Below are 19,913 nucleotides of genomic sequence, written 5' to 3' on the forward strand. Positions count from 1 at the left end.
TGTATTGGGAACTTATCATAAATTAAAACAAAAAAGGCACTTTGAAAAGAAAAAAAAAACACCTGATTATGTCTTAGTGTGATAATAAATACTAACAATGACAGCAATTACTATATTATGCAGGCGTTGTAAGAAAACCAGGTTAAATCATGGCTTCTGTAGTTGAAACGAAACAAAATGTAAAATCATTGGTTATGTAGTTTTATAGTTGGAAACAAAACTTATCTTTACAAGTTAACAGAGAGACTCTCAACATGTGTATGTCTTGATGCTCACATTGTTAGTGGGAAGTAGACATTTGCCCTGCTTCGGGGATGAACATTCTAGCTAATTGATGTTTACTAGTATTTTGGACCATGCACTCCTATTTTTGTTTCTGGCGCCGCCCTGCAAAATTCAATATTGCTGATATTTCTTTATATTTATTTTTGAAAGTTGTATGTTTGAATTTGATTTGAGAAACCCAATTTCAAACATTGCTAACAATACTCTGTAGAGGCAAATATTTTGCTGTACCCGAGTTTAATCTTGTTTTGCTTCCACCTGCAGCCTATCCTGTTGTGTGAAGGTTTCCTTGTTCTCTGAAGACCCATGGATGGCTTTGAGATGACATTTTTCACCCGTTGGTGTTGTTGTCTTTTTAAAATATTCACTTTATAAATTCTCGTTATATCTGTAACTAATACAAAGCGTATACCACTATGAGTGCATTTCAGTTCATCCAAACAAACTTTGATAGACATCCCAATGCACCGCGATCAGTCCCCATATAGCTGATTATCTCAATGGTGCCCAATCCCATGTACATTTGTATGCTGAATGACTACTTGTGAAACACTTATTTATGAGTACATTTTATTGATGTCATTGTTAGTATTTTCCATCACAAAAAGACACAATTAAGTAACTTTTTTTCTTTTCAAACTTGCGTTTAAAATTTCTTTTCTTTTGTTTTACGTTATGATGAGTTCCCAGCACAAGTCCTAGCTAGTTGAGACCTCTTCGCCAGACTCTAGCTCTTCAAACAATCTTGCCTATTTAGTACTTGACGTTGCTACTCCAAATTTATCCAGTCCACTTTATTTATAGGGACTGATTATTTAAAATGATGGTAGTTTTGAATGTCATTGTTATTCTTCAACATGTGTATGTTCTGAGCTTTCAGTGATTGCTAGCATTCCTTCATTTGATATCTCGGTTCGACATGTGTATGTTCTGAGCTAGCTTTCAGTGATTGCTAACATTCCTTCATTTGATATCTCGTTTTGTCTATATGGTGAATGTAAATATATTTTATGGAGAGAATTTGGAGTATCATTGAGTTAATTTTATTGTGTGTTTGTCCATTGTCTCAGTTCAGTTTTGACCGTACATTGAAGTGGTATGGTTAAGGCTTATAAAACTTGTCTAACCCAACCGCACATTTTATGCATATGTCCACAATTGTCCACAATTAGGACATTAAAGTTTTATTTGGATGGTTGTCATCGTTTGTGGAGTTTGTTACTTAAGGTGTCGGGGACTGTTAGGTCTTCCGTAGAGGTGATTTTTAAAATTTGTTGAAGATTTTTTGGTGATCTTTAAAGGTATTTACTATTTTCTATTTAGGTTAAACGCTGGCGCATTTGTTGCGTTTGAGTATATTTGTACTCTTGTGGATTAAAAGGTGTGTATTTTCACTTGTTGAAGACATTTCGGTGATCTCTGAAATTACATCCTATAATTTGTATTTGGGATATACGCTGGTGCATTTTGTTGCTTTGCACCATATCCGTTTTTTTTAACTCATATAAAAAAGTCTGTACAAAATATTCGTTCATAAATAATAAATTAAAATACGATTATGAGAAAAAGCAGTCAGAGCAGTGTTTTCACCTTCTTAGACTGGAATCAATATGCCCACGATTCCAACCTTACAATGAATCTGCTTCTCATGATTTTGTAGGAGATTTCAAAAATGATTGCAAGTTATATTACATTTACATTGAAATGTATTCAAAGACAAAAAGAAACAACTAATATTGTTTTTTTTTTGTTAATTAAAATCGCTATAATTTAAAACTAGTATGTAAAAAACTTTTCACCAGAACTTGTCAAAAATAATTTGATAACATATATTTTTTAACATTAAGTAACAGTGAGGATATTTTTCATTTAAATTTCTTTCCTGTAGTTGTCATGCTCACCATGGATGGTTTGTGATATTGATTGAATATTTAATTTACAGGACAATGAATTACCCCCGATTTTGTATTTGCAAGCAGACACTTGCTGGAGGGAAAACAAAAATAGATACGTACTTGCTATTTGTGAGTTGTTGGTTCAACATGTATTTAACGAGGTAAGATAACATAGAATTTGATTTTATAATTTCGTTATCTCTCAGCATGACTGAATTCAAATTTAAAATATAAATTATCGAAAATACAAGAAGAAAAAGAATATTAATGTGTGGTTAACGTGTATTTAAGTACGTTTCAATATGTACGAAGTGTTTTATTCCAGTCTAATTGACTTGAATTTGCTTCATTTAATTACAATTCTACAAGACTCGTGGCTAATTAAATGTTTCATAACTATATATTCCATTTGTGGGTTCATTTATCACTTTGCCTGTTGGACACACACATGAAGATGTTGATGTTGCGTTCAGTTGCATTGCTGAAATATACTGATGCAGAAACTTTACCAAAGCTTAAGGAGATGCTTCCAAATGTCAAAGATGTAACAACAATTTATGATATCCGTTCATGGATTACTCCCTTTATAAATGACATTCGAAAGCATACTGTCCCACTACATTTATAAGTTCACTCGGGATTTGGCTTCCAACAAAGTGAAAATGGAATACAAGGCTTTTCATAATAGTGTTTGGATAATGGAACAGTGTGGTATGGTCGCTGTTTCAAGAAATGGAATACCCACTTTACCAAAAGGAATACCAACTATTTTACATTCTGTTTTTGATAAAGTTAATATATTGAACGCATCAAAGAAAAACTACAACATTGGCGTTGTTTGTTCACAAATTAAATTAACCAGTCTGAAAAAAAGTGGTGAACAGCATCTCTTAAAAATTCGATAAAATAAAGAGCAACCCTTTATACAGAAGGACAGAAGTTACTTCAAAAGCAAAATTGGTGTTGCCACTGTTACCAAAGCAGTAATTGATCCGCCATAGAAAGAACTCCGACCAAGATATCCCTCCGGAGATAAAACGATTGTTGGAACATGAGAGAGAAGATTATGTTGTTCAGATACATGTACATGTAGTTAGCCAAAATGTATTTTAGTATATCATATATTTTTGTCAAAACTTTTATATACCATGTAGTTCTTCTTAGTAACATCTAAGTAGGGTGTTCTGTTAGTAGTTGTACTAGCTTGCAGATTTTTTGGAGTGATGGTAATACTAGTAGTACAAACAAAATGTCGACTTTATTAGCCACAGTTGAATAAATAGTTTAATAGTGCTTGTTTGTTTTCACCTGCTCCTGTGTACGGGCCTACTGTGTATGTTCATACTCAGTAAGTAATATTATTACTTTTGAAAGTTTTTTTTTAAATCTTCCTGTCCATTTCAGATACAAGTTAGACAGAAAACAGTAACAGAAAGGGGCAAACAGAAACGAAAATCTAACTTGTTGAAAAGTATGCACCACTAACTTGTAACATGACTGATATAAAATTCGTCGCACCAAATGTTCTATTTTTGAGTTCAGATACAGCTTAAAGTCATTAAAGTAAAGTAGAAAGTTTCAAAATTCGATATAAGTAATTTTCATCGTCGACTTAATGTATAAGGTAAAACGTTACTAAACTAGTAGTTAGGACAAACTTACATACATTTTGCTTTATATGGATAATTATTAATGCATGCCATTTGTCTCACGCTAATGCGGAAATTTCAATTCTGGAAAAAGTAGAATTTTCAAATATTGGATTATATATCTTTTAAACGTTTTCCCAAAGTTTGCTGGATGTATGATGCCACCAAGGCTAGACACATAGACATATATTAGAGTTATACTGTCCCATATTATTAGATTTCTGGTATATAGACCAAATTCATTAGCAACATACACAGTGAATGACATGGTGATGACTTAGTATTAATTTGGTTATAATTGATGCATGAAAATTATAGAAATGATAGTATTCATTGTAAATGCTTTTTTTTTCTTTTTTCTTTTTTTTTTTTTTCCTTTTTCTTTTTTTTTTTGTAACCAATTCTATAATTCAGGTTATTTTACCTACATTAAAACTAAGTGTCTCGCTCATTTATGATGCTTTTACTGCTTCCAATAATATCTGGTCTTAAGACCAACAATTGTATCAGAGAAATACACACATCAGCAGTGTGGGTACTTCATTTTTGGTCTAAAGACCAATTTAAATCACTCGATTTATTGTTATCATATTTTCAGCCATATACAATAGAAATGTACATTTAACGATAAAAATAAAATAAAAATAATGAGTAATGTTAATATTTTATTTGGTCTTTAGAAGAATAGATCACGTCGCTACTCTGTTACCGAAATCACATAAGAGACAAAAACATTATTTAACTGCATTTTTATGCAGTAATATATGGTTCGCTGATAACAATTAGTAAAAGAAAAGAAACATTCCTTTTTGAAAATGGAATAAGTTAGATGCTTTTACATGTTTTTCATGTTACACTAACCACATAATATTAGTATATGAATCGTCAGACTTTAATATGGGTTTGTTTAGTTATTGCTCAAGTGATTAAAGAACAGAAATTTTACGTGTAACATACACACGTAGTAAACCGTAAGAATCCTTGGGAAACCTCTCTGATCCTTACCGGTTTGTAATTCAACTTAATGGGGCCGTAATTTTCAGTTATACATTCGTAGAACACCGTACTTTTTCCTTAGCAATAACGTAGTGTAACTGTGCTTTTATTTACTTATTCGTAAGTAATCGTACAAGTCCCTGACAATTATACAAATCTACCAAGTAATAGGGAAAATACGGTTTTAAAAGGGATTAAAACGGATCAGTAGAAGCTTATACGGTTAAGTAGGGTTGTGCTACGGTTGTTTGATCCGTTGTCAAATTTTGAACACGTTCAAAATTTGTCACGGATAACCAAGTATTTCTACGTATTATCACGAATCATTACGGATATAAGCTACGGGGCGATACAGATCGCTACGAGTTATGACGAATCGTATCCGTATATATTCCGGCAAGGCGATCCTTCAATGTGTGACCTAGAAATAAAACATCAATCTCAATTGTATCCATCAGTTCTGTCCGTACATCTGCTGGTATTTTTTTAGGTTTAGGTTTTGGTCCTCTCTTATTTTGCATTTGCTATTTTCTTTCCAGTGTCTTTAAAATTCAACAATCATCGCTAGTGGCTATGTTGATATGTAGAGACACATATTGTCGTAAACAAATAGTAAGTTTTAAGTTTGTTTTCCTACAAATATCAAAAATGATTTGCTTATTTGACACCAGAAAATCCAAGAGCAACTTTTAAAAACCAATAAGTGTCCAAAACGCAACACAATTTTCAGGCGTATAATGTATTTATACAAATATACAAACATTTTGTTGTCAGAAATGACGACAATAGCTGTGTCTAACAAGTGAATTGACCAAAAAAGGCATGGTTTAATTACCATCAAAACTCCTGACACGAAGATTTGTGAAAATGTGTAATACAACGTATAGTTCACGGTATGTGATTTTGCAATTGGTGTCATTTATTATGATAAAAACTTCTAACCTACCCTTACGCTTTATTTTTAGTAACGGTGGCCAAATGTTTCAAAGGATAAAAAATCTCTACATTCCTTCCATGCATTATGTCATACGAATTCATAGCCAGTTTGGTTCTAACTTGTTCAAATGTTTCAGAGGTGAAGAGTTTTAAAGATATAACATTAAAAATAGAGAAACAAAACGTGAAAAAGGGCAATAATTCAAACATGGCGCATGACCTAGTTTCGGGGATTTAATAAATCGCATCTTCCCCAAAGAATTTCAGATAAAAGATACTACAGACACTGTGAAGTCAGCCTCATATCTTGAAATACACTTATAGATCGATGGTAAAGGAAAGCTTCTGACCAAACTATACGACAACTTTTACGATTACTTTGCATTCTATATTGTCAATTTTCCTTTCATCTGTGACAACAGCCCTTCAGCATCTGCATATGGAGTTTTCATACCACTATTTATACGTTATCCCAAAGCTGACCGTAACTACGAAGACTTTTTACACCACACTAGACTTCTTACATTAGGTTTCTGGAACATGGTAATGTTGCTACAAGATTTAATTCATTACTACGGAAATTTTATGGTCGTTATAATGAACTCATAGATCCTTACAGTGCACCCATCTACTCCAGGAGAACCAATTTGTTCAACGTGTCAAAATTTACCTTTCCTCTTTCGTCTATCCTGTCCTTGATCTGCTAAAAGCGACTCGGGTGTTTTCTAGAGAAGCATCGGAAATTTACCCTACCGGTGCACTTGTTTATTGCCCCCAGTTTATATTGGAGTCCGAGTTGCTCATTTACATCTGTTGCTCTGTACCTTTTTATTTGGTTATTTTATGTATTTTGTTGCGTGTGTCTGTTTTCCCCGTCTGGTCTTTGTCCCCGGGTTACAGTCTATTGTTTTTATGCAATTTAAGTGCAACAAAAATGTAACAATGCCGATAACATATCCGTTTTACGGTACTGTTATACATTTGTCAGTATGTGAATATTTTAAATATAAGCACATCAAATTATAAAAAAATGTGGGTTACAAATAACCTATAGAATTACAAATGTACATTCTTTTCAGTTTGAAAGCATATATTGCTGATGAAAAGGCGAAGTTTCATCAGGTAAATATTCATATTAAATAATTGTCAAGTTTCTATATAATAGTAGAGGATAATAATCCAATCTTTATTATTTTTATTATGTAATTATAGGTATACAAATAAATTATAGCAGAAGGCTACTAGTGTAACATTTCTGATCGTAATTTCCTTGTACAAAGTAAAAAATTGCCAAGATAACACTATTTTTTTTAAAGTTACAAGAAATCAATAATTGTACATACTTGAACATTGACGATTTGTTTTTCAGCAATAAGGCTTGATAAAACACAATCTAAAACCTTGATACAAAGAACATTTCAACAACAAAAAATACATCACAACTTCGAGTTTTAAGTTACAATAAAAACACACTCTGTTGTTTCTGCGAAGAATAAACAATATATTACTCCATATAACAACAGTATATTCTTTATACATATATACAAATTATGCAAAAGTGCAAAGTTTGAATAATAATGTTTCTTTACTGGTTTAGTTATAGCAGAGGCACAGTAAAAGATCACTAAGGGTAAAGGATGAATGGAGTCCTGTTTTGGCATTGATGGCACTGGAAAAATATAAACAAATATGAACCTACATATCAACAGCTATTAAGTTGTATAAAAATTCGTCCTTTTAAGCTGCAATATGGACTTTAATTTAAGAAAAAAAGATTTTGGAAAAGATATCTGCCAACAACTTCTTTTTTTTTATCTATGCCGAAATTTCATTCAAAATCTAATCCCTACCAAATTCGTCTTTTAAAAAAACTTGTAAAAAGGTACTTTATAAATACGGAGCATTTGATTTTGTTTTACTTTTTTACTGTCTGCTTTTAAAATACAGTATGCAGGTCGTTTCAATATTGATTTTTTTTCAAATGTACAGTACAAAACATGTAAAGTCAATTCAGATAAATCAAAACATTAAAAGAAGAGGTAGTCGAAAAAAATGCATACATGTGTTCTCCATCAAATTGTTGAATGTCGTAAAGATTCATCTGTAAATTTATTCTCGAACTCAGAATTATTTTTGTCATGTCTATGACAAGACACTTATACCTATGATGCCTGTCTATATTGAAGAAGTAAAGTTGGATAAAAAGATTCTATTTTTCGTTTTGTAGCGCATGATGGATGGTGTTACAAAGACTAGACAACAGTTTTACGTTGCTGCAATGAAAACAAGATTATTATATTGTATAAGATGCTCTGTAAAATTCGACATCGTGGAAAGCATTAGAGTTGGAATGGTTAAGCGGATAATAGGAATCGATAAATTAAAAATGATGTACGAAGGAAAAAAACGGGCGAAATCATAAAAGAACGGACAGACATTCTGATCACTGGTTTTTCGATGTTTACTACACTGCTTTTGGCTGACGAATAAGTGATTTATAACGAAATTATGAATATGTCACTCCAAATGCGTCAAGAATTTTTGTAATTGGTGTGGCAATGCACCCTTTTTTGTCTGGAAAAGTAGCTATGAGCATTCCGACACAACCTCTAGGATGGTTTGGGTCTATTGCATAGATGCAGGATCCCGAATCTCTCATCTTTGCTGAAATATTAGTGATATACAATTGACCATACATTCTTCTGTTTGTCCGTACAAGTATCTGTCTTTTGTGACATTTTTGAAGAAACGCTGTTTGCGTATGGACATCTCTTACAAAGGCGGAATAGTTTGTGTTAACTTCACGATATATTGCGGTTTCAAGAATCTCATTAAACTCTTGTGTTAACTCTCTATACTGCATCTGTACATCTGTATAATATCGAAGAACAATGTCACAAACAGCTTCTTTGATGTTATTTTCCAGTTTATCCTCATTAGCTAATATATCTTTAATATCATTTCGCGAAGGAATGTCACGCGGTTTTTTATTATTGATATTTTGAAAAACTGACCCAGCTATGACTTTAACATCATCTTTAATGGTATTCCAGTAAATATCAGTTATTTGTTCAAGAGTGAATGGTTCTCCGTCGTCACATATTTTAACAGGGGAGTTAATTGACGACAGTCCAGAAACTGCCCAGGCACTAACAGCCTTTACTGTAGGTTTAGTTATTAAATGACTCAGATCTATGTGAAGAATACAGTTCTGGTTCAAGTATGTGGACTGCATCCCTGAAAAATAATATCTAGCATCAGAGATTTGAAAATATGAGGTTCTGACAGTTGTTTAACTTTTTAATTGGATAATATACCCATAAGACCATTTTTACGTTTTTAAATTACGTTATTTCTACTCAAACTCGACTTCAGCATGAAAACAAAGCACACGACTTCCATTGATAATTTCTCTTATAAGCTTTCAATCTTGTTTAATGTGTCTAATTGAAAACAGCGACGAAAATATTTGTTTTTGAAAATTACTGCTTATATCTGATATAATTGGAAATATTATGTTTCTGTTAATTCATATATTAGCGTTATAATCAATGATCTATACAACTAGAAAAAAGGTGATAAAGACAAACAAGATGACACCCGTAGTAATAGAGTGTCGTTGGAAAATATGTGTGTAATGTTTGAGGAATTTTAGACTGCTTCGTAGTGGAACTTTCCTATAAACTTAAGTTGTAAAAAGTTTCAAAAATGGATAAATGCATGTTCCAAAACGGTTTCTTTTTCGTCTGAAAGTAAATGCCTTCCTCACACACACACAAAAAAAAGAATAACAAATAATAACAAAGAACACGATAAAACTGAACTTGCCATTCCTGATCTGGTCAAATGAGTGGAATGTTTAACAAAATACGTATGACTGCTTCATTATCACAAAACCTATGACTGTAGTACTTATGCATGAATTAATCGTATAACTAAATAGTCATTCATTATTATACAAGAGTGTGATAGAGCAATTTGTTACCCCGCGAAAATCATTGTCATCACAAGGCGTTGCCGAGGGTGACAATGTATTCTCAAGGCGTAACAAACTGTATCACCCTCTAAGATATATGTTATTTATTTTATTATACTGAATGTTCCACTTTCAAAGTAAGTCCCAACAATCAGTTTTGTATGTTTGCCTTTTGTCTTTATTTTCTTCACTAGAATTGTTTTATTTCTTTCAAGTCATATATTAAAGGTCAACTATGGATCACGTCCCTTTTTGTCACCTTCATTGAATGAATCGGTGATTTCCGTGCTCACTAACACAGATGTGTATAAGATGACTTTTTAAACTTGTGTTTCTGTTTAAGTTTTTTTTGTGTATCGGTATTGTAATCAACTGTTACAAAGGTCTCTTACGAGACGGATTTTTAACAACAATGACATATATTTTCATTTAACCACTTTCTTTACCAGTTCCAAAGAGTAATCAAGGGAACCAAGGCTATAGCGGTAATCAAAAGAATGTAATACAGGGATAAAGACCAGACATGGAAAACAGACATACACAACAAATAACATAAAGTAACTAAAATCATACATACAAAGAAAAAAAAGCAAATGAGCAAGTCGGACTCCACTAAAAACTAGGACCATGGACCATGTGCACCGGTAGGTAAGCGTCCTCTGTTTTTGTAGAAACACCCGCCGAGTTGCTCATAAAAGGTCAAACCTCAGTTATTTGTATTTCAACAATAAAATTAGAAATGTTTGGGTACAGATTCGTAGTAAGAAAAAATATTAAGAAGTATTTTAATCGATGTTGTATCATTTATTGACTCCTCCTTCAAACGCAAAACTGACTAAGATTGAACTGGTACTTAGTTTTTATCAGGGCCAGTTTAGCTTTTCACGAGAGGATAATAGACAACAAACTATCACCAATCTGAGCCATGTGATAGAGCAGATTATTCCCCTCTTATTGAACCAATCGAAATTTAGCAAATTGAAATGAAGTGTAATAAAATAAATGTCATTTCCACTTACCAATATCATGCATACTGTGTTTTTCATCACACGAATTAGCATCCAAAACATTGTCATTTTGATCAATATGCATTGCATCTGCTACTCTCACAAGTGCAGCATCAATGCTGACCTCTTTGTCATTGTCCATCCTAAAAATTGGATCGTAATGTTCCACTCAAAACCGTCGTTGACGCTTCACCACATTTTGCTGGTTCGTATATGTAAACATATAGTTTCTCTTCATCATTTATACCACAATTTTTAGTTGCGAGTTGGTCTGGAGTAAAAAGCACATGTGCACACGTGATATATGTTGAATCTCCCCTTATTTTTACGAACCCGCCTAGAATACCGCTACGGTTTGGTGTCACCCCACTTGACTTCCTACTTTGATATTGCTACATAGTTGAGAACTGCCCTCGATGACATCAGTAGGAAGCCCATTGCAGTGAACTGGAAAGTGATCTTCTCCAACAGGAATGAAACCCTTCACTCGACAGTACAAGTGCAGACATTTCATCTCCTTGATTTTCCATTGTTCTAGATCTCTTTGCCTGAATCCTACAGACTTAAAAGGTGACGACAAGACTATAGTTAGTTTTGTATGTTTGTCAAAAATCTCCCTAGCGGTCTTCGCATCCACGCAAGTCTTTGATGGAAAATGAAGTACACCTTCAGCAGCCTGAATCTTGTCGTGAATTGAACTGCTCTCTTCACTGCCATAGTATGAGATTTGCATAATTTGAACACCATGAAAGTTTTCTATCAAATCAGGATTTTTTGTCTCATTCTCAACTATTATTCGAACATCAGGTGAACATATAGTTTTCTTAGTCACACTTACTTTTGTGCAAATACATTTGAATCCTGGCCAAATATCAACGATATTTCCAAGAACAATTTCATTCGCTCTGTAAAAATGCTTTGTTATGAACCATGAAATTGCTTTACAACAATCGTATTGATCTTTCTCAATACTTTGTTTCATAAGTTGATGTAATAAGGTAAAATTTGTGTCACACTCCGAATGAGATAGAATAAATCTGCACAACATTACTTGATTCTTTTGAACAGCATATTGTAGTAGTTGATGAAAGTTACAGCATTTAGACTTCATATATTCCGTCTTATTTGCCATAAATAGTATTGATTCAAATTCATTTCCTCCAAAATCCTGTAATGATGATAGAACATCGATATCTACAAAGAAATAGGTTCTTTAAAAAGTGGCAAAATAAAATTAACTACAAATTAAAAGTTTTGACAAATGATACTGATGAGAATTTAACGTGTCCAAGTATTAAAATCCCCCAAAAAGGCCATCAAACTGTTTTTAATAGTTTGCCGTTTTAATTTATTGAGCTAAATTTAGTTAAAACGCACCTTACTAAAACGGCAGAAAAATATGTCCCGCACTTTTCTGCTATATAAGCAGATAGACAAATCAACGTCACAGATGCTTCGTGTTTAATTCAAATAGCTTCTTTTGGTTGTTGTATTGAATATATTTGATGTAATACGTCAAGACAAAATTGAGAATCATGATGTGCCATCCGCTGTCTAATTCTCACACAGAACGGTACATTTATTAAGCATAATTAGTCAAACTATAATTATAACGGTTGCATAAGTCAATTTATTCATTTATTTTTTTCATAAAAATGATTTAAACAGTTTATTAGAGTATGTTTTTCTGTTGGCAATATTAAACAAAACACAGATGTTATTTTTAGTTTTGTTTTGTTTTGTTTTGTTTTTGTTTTTGTTTTTGTTTTGTTTTTTGTTTTTTGTTTTTCTTTTAAGAAAAACGCGATGTAATTAGGGAACAAAAAAAGGAATGTTTCATTATTAAAAAAAGGGTCACAAAAAGTGTTATTATAGGGCATGTTCGTCAAAGCACTCATCTTAATTCAATACAAATATCACTTTAAAGTCAGTAGCGAACGGAAATCAAAACAAAACAAAAACACTTGAGCTGGTCAGGCAGCATTGTCGATGAAGATCTATGTTTTAGAGAAATCAGGAACTTGAAATATTCAACCATTGAATTTTAAATAAATCTAATTGCAATAAAAGGTATGGGCAACCTTTCATTCAAATGTAAGTATTGCATGTCGTCAATGTTTATAGCAACATAGTGTTAAGGGAGATCCTGACTAAGCTGGGGCGATAGGTCTCTGGGTCGTCCCAGAGGCAGCTTTGAATTAGAGATTTAAAATAGTATAATTAGGAGACACGTTCGACAGACATTAAGATCGTTGGCATTTATTAAAAAAACAAAACAAAACAAAAAAGAAAAAAAAAACGGAATGCCCTTTAAATATTAAGTTTCTAGCGGCTACCAGTTATCTGTGTTTAATGTTTTGAGGAATGATTTTATATTTGATCATTATCTGTTGGTTCATTTCATTATTTTTTGTTGTTTTTGCTAAAATAGCATGCATTTCAGATCTATTGAGATTTCAGAATTTGATTAGCCTCGCTTAAAATATAATGTTAGAAGATCTTTTTCATCAGCATATGCATATGCTCAAAAAAGAATTAAAACTATAATTTTTTTTCATTGTTTTAAACATTGTTATAACTGGCATCAATACCATCCAGTCACGCAACGTTTTGCTTCGTTATACAAAGTGTAACTGACCCTTAATGTTTACTGAGACTATTATTGTTTTTTCACATATTTAATTTATATTTTGAGTTGTCTTAAACCTTCTTAATTTTCCAGGTTTCATTCTGTTCATATGAATTTTTATCTTGTTTTCAAAGGAAGTATTGATATTTTGCAAATAGAGCCCTGCATACATCACCACATAAATCAACTTATATCAGGTCACTTTCAGAAAATGAGTAACGTAAACAATCTGATTTAGCTGCTTTTTGGCTTACTATTAAGGGAACGTTTTTTATTGTTCTATTCGGTGTATCAATGATACATCACAACAACCAATTTTAATTTTATGACGGGGCCAAATACTTATTTTCAACGTGAAATTCGAAAAGCCCAAGTGGTTTGAAAAATGTTGCTTCATTAGTGTATTTTGAATTTTCTCTTTGTATGACGGGCGTTGCTAGGAGGCGAGCTATGTTATTTTTTATTTTTTATTTGATTTTTAAATGCTGGTTTAGGACTTGACAAAATTTCTGATTATATGAAGATTTATCTGATCTGACAGACAGGTATAGTCACTTTGTTCTCTGATTAAGGGGTATGCAAACTCTAGACAAACAGAGAAGGATTAAAACAGAACAGGAGAGCTTAGTAATAATTAGTCCACCATTTCACTAATATTTTCTCTATTTGAAAGACTATGACTGGGTTTGCGTGATTTTTCTTTAAATATAGTCTTAGAAAAAAGTAGTCTTTGACAGGGTTATCTGCCCTTGAAATGTTCGTTTTCAGTGCAGTTCAATGAAACTTAATTTACCAAAGTGATATGGCAAATCTTGTCCATTTCCTTGATTTTGATGGTGCAAATAGTCAAATTAAACTTTCAGAATGGTAGGCTTTTTTATACCACTCCCTGTTTCTTACAGAGACTGACACTTATTTATCATTGAAATGTTTCAGACTCAATGCATTAAAAATAAATGTCACACATTTTTTTTCTTTGGGGGGGGGGGGAGATATAAATCGAAGTTTACGAACGATTAATGTTATTAAGACCTATCATTTTGTTGTTTTTAAATACTTGTTTGCCATTTTAATCAATCATTTTGAGTTAGACCTCTTACCGTGTCTCAAAAGTAAGAATACTGCTTACATTGGGCTTCTACCTTTTAAGCCTTGTGTTCTTGTAGTATTTGACCAGAAGTCGTTCAGGGATATACTGTACTATGTATTACTAATTAAAAGAAATTAAATTATTGAGAAGAACTTCTGCATAATGTAATCACCTTTAATCATTGTTTTGTCTTTGTGTACTTTGTATCGCTCTTGTTTCTCGCTAACGATACAGTTTACAGCATAGCCGTTCAGCCAGAGTAGATTTGTCATTAGTGTATCTGAAAATAGAACCTTAACAATGACGTCTTATGTACTTCTATGCTTGAGAATCAGGCAAGATATGTATAAGGTGGGGCATATGAAGGAAAAAACGCAGAAATTTTGATGCATTAACCAAGTATTTATACCTGAAAACTTCCAGAAATATCCATCAAAGTGTTTGTATTACATGTGTACTTGCCTTTTAAGACACTAATGGCTCAACGTAAAATGAAATGGCTCAAATTAAGTTGAAATGCATAATGGAAAAAGGCGGGAAAATTTTTCTGCACTTTTTCCTTATGTAATGAGTCAAAATAAAATTTACAGTTTAGATACTTCGGGACAAATTAAATGACTTTTTATTTGTTTTCCAGATGAATTGAAAATATTTGAGACACAAAAAACCTAATTCAGAAATATGAAGTGCCAACCATTTCCTGATTCTTACACATAATGAGACTTAAAATTGATGTTAAGATTTTAACGAAACCTTAATATATACAATAAATTAAATAAACCTGTAAATATGTTTAACATCACCAGAATATATATATAAAAGAATATATAGCCTAGCTGGTCGAGTGGTCTAGGGCGCTAGACTTAGTGCAGGCGGTGTTGCCATAGATGTCACAGCGGTACGAGTTCGAGTCCCGCGGAGGGAACGACCGACCGTAAATTTGCATCGCAAATAATTTGACAGATCTAATATTGTTGGGAATTTTTCAGACCCTTATATATATATATATAATTAAATTAAATGAACCATATGATCCAACAATGCGATTTTAAAGGCATGGCATGCATTTTTGAAGTTCTTTCAAATCGTAAATAACTTTAACTTATCATTTACCTAAAGGGTAGATATACTGGCTTTCTTTTGTTGCCATTTGTATATACGAGAGCCTTAGTTTAACACGTTTGGAAGCTTCCAGAATTTCGAGAAGAAGTTCCAATATCTAATATCCCAAAACTACCTAGTGACCTACTTGTCTAACATTTTTTCCCAATATTACCTGAAACTGCACCTAAAAGTTCAATGCTTTAGTTATACCATACTTTAAACCCATGCAATTCAATTCTACTTTTACATCTATAAGGACATGGAGATTGTGTTTTTTAGATTTTCTGAATGGTTTCATAATCGGTAAGGGGTAATGCAATATCGCCAGCAATGTCTGTATCCATCATTTGTGTTCCTGTACAATTATATTGTTAGAGGTAGTATGCGTTTTTCTTAGATATTTGATTAATACATAAAACTGTCTTATACCAAATCTAAATGGCTGCTAAAACTTAATGAAGTGGTAATGTTTGAACAATTATATGGAATACGTACAATTAATAGAATGATCATGTAAAAGTTTTGTATTCTAAATGAGGAACAATATGTAATTCCACGTTGACGTATAATATGCATTCTTGTTAAAAGCACATTGATAAAAATAACACCAAAACAAGTGCCCGTATTGCAGTGGAGATTTATTACACCACGACTTACACATGTTACAGATTGAATTAGCGATTATCAAATTTTTCAAAGCAAAAACAGAGTTACAGAATAAAGTAACAATATAAAAATAAGATCATGCACTAAAAAACGCACTCTTCAATTAAATATACTGATTTGTATATGTTTTCCCAGTTGATAAGCCTGTCTTGATTTTAGTAAATTGACAATTTATTCTTACCATGTACTGCATTTACTGTTGGATTCATGTTTTTCCCATCATTTCTGACAGACGTTTTTTTTTCTATATACATCATCGTTGATTGGGATTATTTTGTTGTTATTCGAAAGTAAATACATCGCTATATCGTACTTTTCCTGTGCAAAGGCAGCATAAAAAGATGATTGTTCATTCCCACGACAAAAATGCCGTTCATCCGCCTCAAATAAAAATTTCACTAAATCTAGATTACCCCCTTTGCAAGCAGCATGCAGCAATGATGGTTCCTTCCTATCAAACAGTGTAACGTCAGAATTTATTAAAATTTTAACTAACGAGTTGTTACCTTCCTCCAATGCAATATATAACGGTGTTTTTCCATTTTTGTCACGCAATGAGGTATCAGAAATCTTTGTCTAGTAAAAGTTTTACAATTTCATCGTTCCCTGTCTGGCAAGCATGATGTAACGGCGTTTGTCCGTTGTTATCCCACAACGGAATATCAGCAACTTTGTTCAGTAAAAGTTTAACAGTGTTTTCGTTCCCAATATATTTCTGGCATGCAACATGTAACGGCGTTTGTCCTTTTTGATCACGCGAGGAGATATCAGCATCTTTGTCTAGTAAACCTTTTACAATTTTATCGTTTCCTCTCTGGCAAGCATGATGTAACGGCGTTTGTCCGTTGTTATTACGCAACGAGGTATCAGCTTTTTTGTCCAGTAAATGTTTTACAATTTCATCGTTCCCTTTCTGGCAAGCACAATGTAACGGCGTTTGTCCGTTGTTAGCACACAACGAAATATCACCAACTTTCTCCAGTAAATGCTTAACAGTTTGTTTGTTCATAATCCATTCCTGGCATGTGACATGTAACGGCGTTTGTACGTTTTATCACGCAACGAGGTATCAGCATCTTTTTCTAGTAAAAGTTTTACAATTTCATTGTTCCCTTTTTTGCAAGCATGATGTAACGGCGTTTGTCTGTTGTGATCACACATCGAAATATCACCAACTTTCTCCAGTAAAAGTTTAACAGTTTGTTCGTTCATATTCTTGCATGCAACATGTAACGGCGTTTGTCCTTTTTTATCACGCAACAAGGTATCAGCATCTTTGTCTAGTAAAAGTTTTACAATTTCATCGTTCCCTTTCTGGCAAGCATGATGTAACGGCGTTTGTCCGTTGTTATCACACAACGAAATATCAGGAACTTTGTTCAGTAAAAGTTTAACAGTGTTTTCGTTCCCTTTTTACCATGCAACATGAAACGGCGTTTGTCTGTTGTTATCACGCAACGAGATATCAGCACTTTTGTCTAGTAAAAGTTTTACAATTTTATAATTCAAAATTCCTTTCTGGCAAGCATGATGTAACGGCGTTTGTCCGTTGTTATCACACAACGAAATATCACCAACTTTCTCTAGTAAAAGTTTAGCAGTTTGATCGTTCAAAATACATTTCAGGCATGCGACATGTAACGGCGTTTGTCCGTTTTTATCACGCAACGAGGTATCAGCATCTTTGTCCAGTAAAAGTTTTACAATTTCATCGTTCCCTTTCTGGCAAGCATAATGTAACGGCGTTTGTCTGTTGTTATCACGCAACGATGTATCAGCATCTTTGTCTAGTAAAGGTTTTATAATTTTATAGTTCTATGTCTGGCAAGCATCATGTAATAGCGTTTGTCCGTTGTTATCACACAACGAAATATCAGCAACTTTGTCCAGTAAAAGTAAAATTTTATATTTTCCAAAGTTCTTCAACATTTTAGCCAAATTTAAATATATATTGTTATCAATAATTTGTTTGAAAAGGTTTTCAATCCTACTCATTGAAAATCCCCATTCCCCGACACCATATCTATCTCCCGTCCACATTATTCATCCCCCATTCTATTTCCCAAAAATACAATTGAATACCTCTTACAGATACTGTAACATCCCTTCAGCACCTACGTATTACATCAAACTCATACGTTTCGTCTAAACCAGATTTGACTTTATTAACACCTCGACAGTTTTGTTCTAGTAAAGCAGAGGACACTAACCCTACCGGTGCACCTAATGCTCATAAACAGTAATGGTCTGGGTAAACAAAAGGGGAAAGGTGCAGATGGATATACCGTATCAATCCATGAGTACACTTTGACGACCATAACATGTCAGTAGTGATGACTTCAATCTTATAGCAATAAAACTCTGTTCCAGAGGTCTATTATTAAGAAATCTACCGCGACACAAAAATTCTGCGTAGTTACGGCAAGTTCTAGCATAACGTATGAGTATTGATATGAAAACACCATACGCAGGTGCTGAAGGGATGTTGCCACAGATGAAAGGAAAGTTGACAATACGGAATGAAAAGTCATCGTGTTTGTCGAATAGTTTGTTCAATAGTTTTCCTTTACCATCGGTCTCTAAGTGTAGGCCAAGATATGAGGCTGACTTCACAGTGCATGTAGTATTCGCTACTTCAATTTCGTTCGGGTAGATGCGATTAAAAAAACGAAACTAGGATTTTTTATATATATAATACGTCATCTATATAGCAGATATCAAGCTAAACGACGTTCCTTCTTTTTGATTAGACATTAGCAATAAAGTCAGCCTCATTAGAGTGAAGGTATTGGGCCGCAAATAGAGCATAATTTGTTCCCAGTAGAATGTCGACTGATTAATATATATAAAAAAAAAAAGAAAAAAAAAGCGCTTTCACCACACTGGACAAACATGTTGTCGATCACAAATATCCAGCATTTTGGAAACATCTGCGGTATAGGCCTTATTAATGCCATTATTTTCTACGTCTACCGCTGTTAATAAACATTTGATGTAACATGTTTTGCACACTAAAACTATGTTGTTTTGTTTTTTTCTGCTGGTACAACATATTTGTCATGTATAGTAGATAATGTTTTTGCTACATTTGGGCCTTTGAAAACTAATGTTGCATTGACACTCATTGATCTACTTAGAAAAACTGGCGTACGTTTCAAAATTATGCAAATATTGTATTATTCAAACCTTTCTGTTCAATTGATATATTGAAGGAACACCAGCACAAATATTTGTGCTTTCGTTATATTATACTTTTCGTACAAGAATCTGAAGTTTTGATTGGTTCAAGAGACATTTGGTATTTGGTCTATTTCCCACTGTGCCTCTCCCGTTGTATAGTTTGCTGTCATGGTATATCACCATGATTTACAATAGATCATTTCGATAGATCACTTTCGATATAACACCCGCTCCAACCGGAAGTTGCGTTCCTAACCCGTATGCGCATTCCGGCTACACAAATAAATTTGCACTTCCGCCAAAACAAACATATCAGACGACAGTGTACTGATAAATACAATGGCAGCATTTGCGGACGTTGACATAGAAGAAATTCAAAAGTTTTTGTCCGAAAAATACAAAAACAAACTGTTGGAGTATGACATCATAAATTCAACGCAGTTAGTCAAATGTACTAAAAGCAACTAACATAATATTTTTTTCTACCACCAGAGAATGTC

At 33.1% G+C, this 19,913-nt stretch overlaps 1 protein-coding gene and 2 pseudogenes across 1 annotated transcript; 1 reads left to right on the forward strand and 2 right to left on the reverse strand.

The window, feature by feature from the left end:
* The first annotated feature begins 1,876 nt into the window (after positions 1-1,876).
* LOC148599586 (uncharacterized) lies at positions 1,877-3,665 on the forward strand (annotated as a pseudogene).
* Positions 3,666-6,933: 3,268 nt separating this feature from the next.
* LOC148599587 (uncharacterized) lies at positions 6,934-11,023 on the reverse strand. Its single transcript, XM_088558965.1, has 2 exons — positions 10,757-11,023; positions 6,934-8,998 (listed from the first exon to the last, which is right to left on the reverse strand). The coding sequence occupies exons 1-2, from the start codon at positions 10,884-10,886 to the stop codon at positions 8,268-8,270; spliced, it is 861 nt and encodes a 286-aa protein (XP_088415091.1). The 5' UTR covers positions 10,887-11,023; the 3' UTR covers positions 6,934-8,267.
* A 6,215-nt stretch (positions 11,024-17,238) lies between these two features.
* LOC148599588 (uncharacterized) lies at positions 17,239-19,596 on the reverse strand (annotated as a pseudogene).
* Positions 19,597-19,913: the final 317 nt, after the last annotated feature.

This window comes from Perna viridis, chromosome 13, assembly GCF_037379345.1.
Source record: "Perna viridis isolate PV_CMFRI_1.1 ecotype Kerala chromosome 13, ASM3737934v1, whole genome shotgun sequence".
In the NCBI taxonomy this organism is placed as follows: domain Eukaryota; kingdom Metazoa; phylum Mollusca; class Bivalvia; order Mytilida; family Mytilidae; genus Perna; species Perna viridis.

Coding starts and splice junctions, on each gene's coding strand:
- LOC148599587 (XM_088558965.1), bottom strand. CDS start 10,886: ATGGACAATGACAAAGAGGTCAGCATTGATGCTGCACTTGTGAGAGTA. Junction 8,999..10,756: donor ACACAGTATGCATGATATTG/GTAAGTGGAAAT, acceptor ATTATTTTTCAG/GGATGCAGTCCACATACTTG.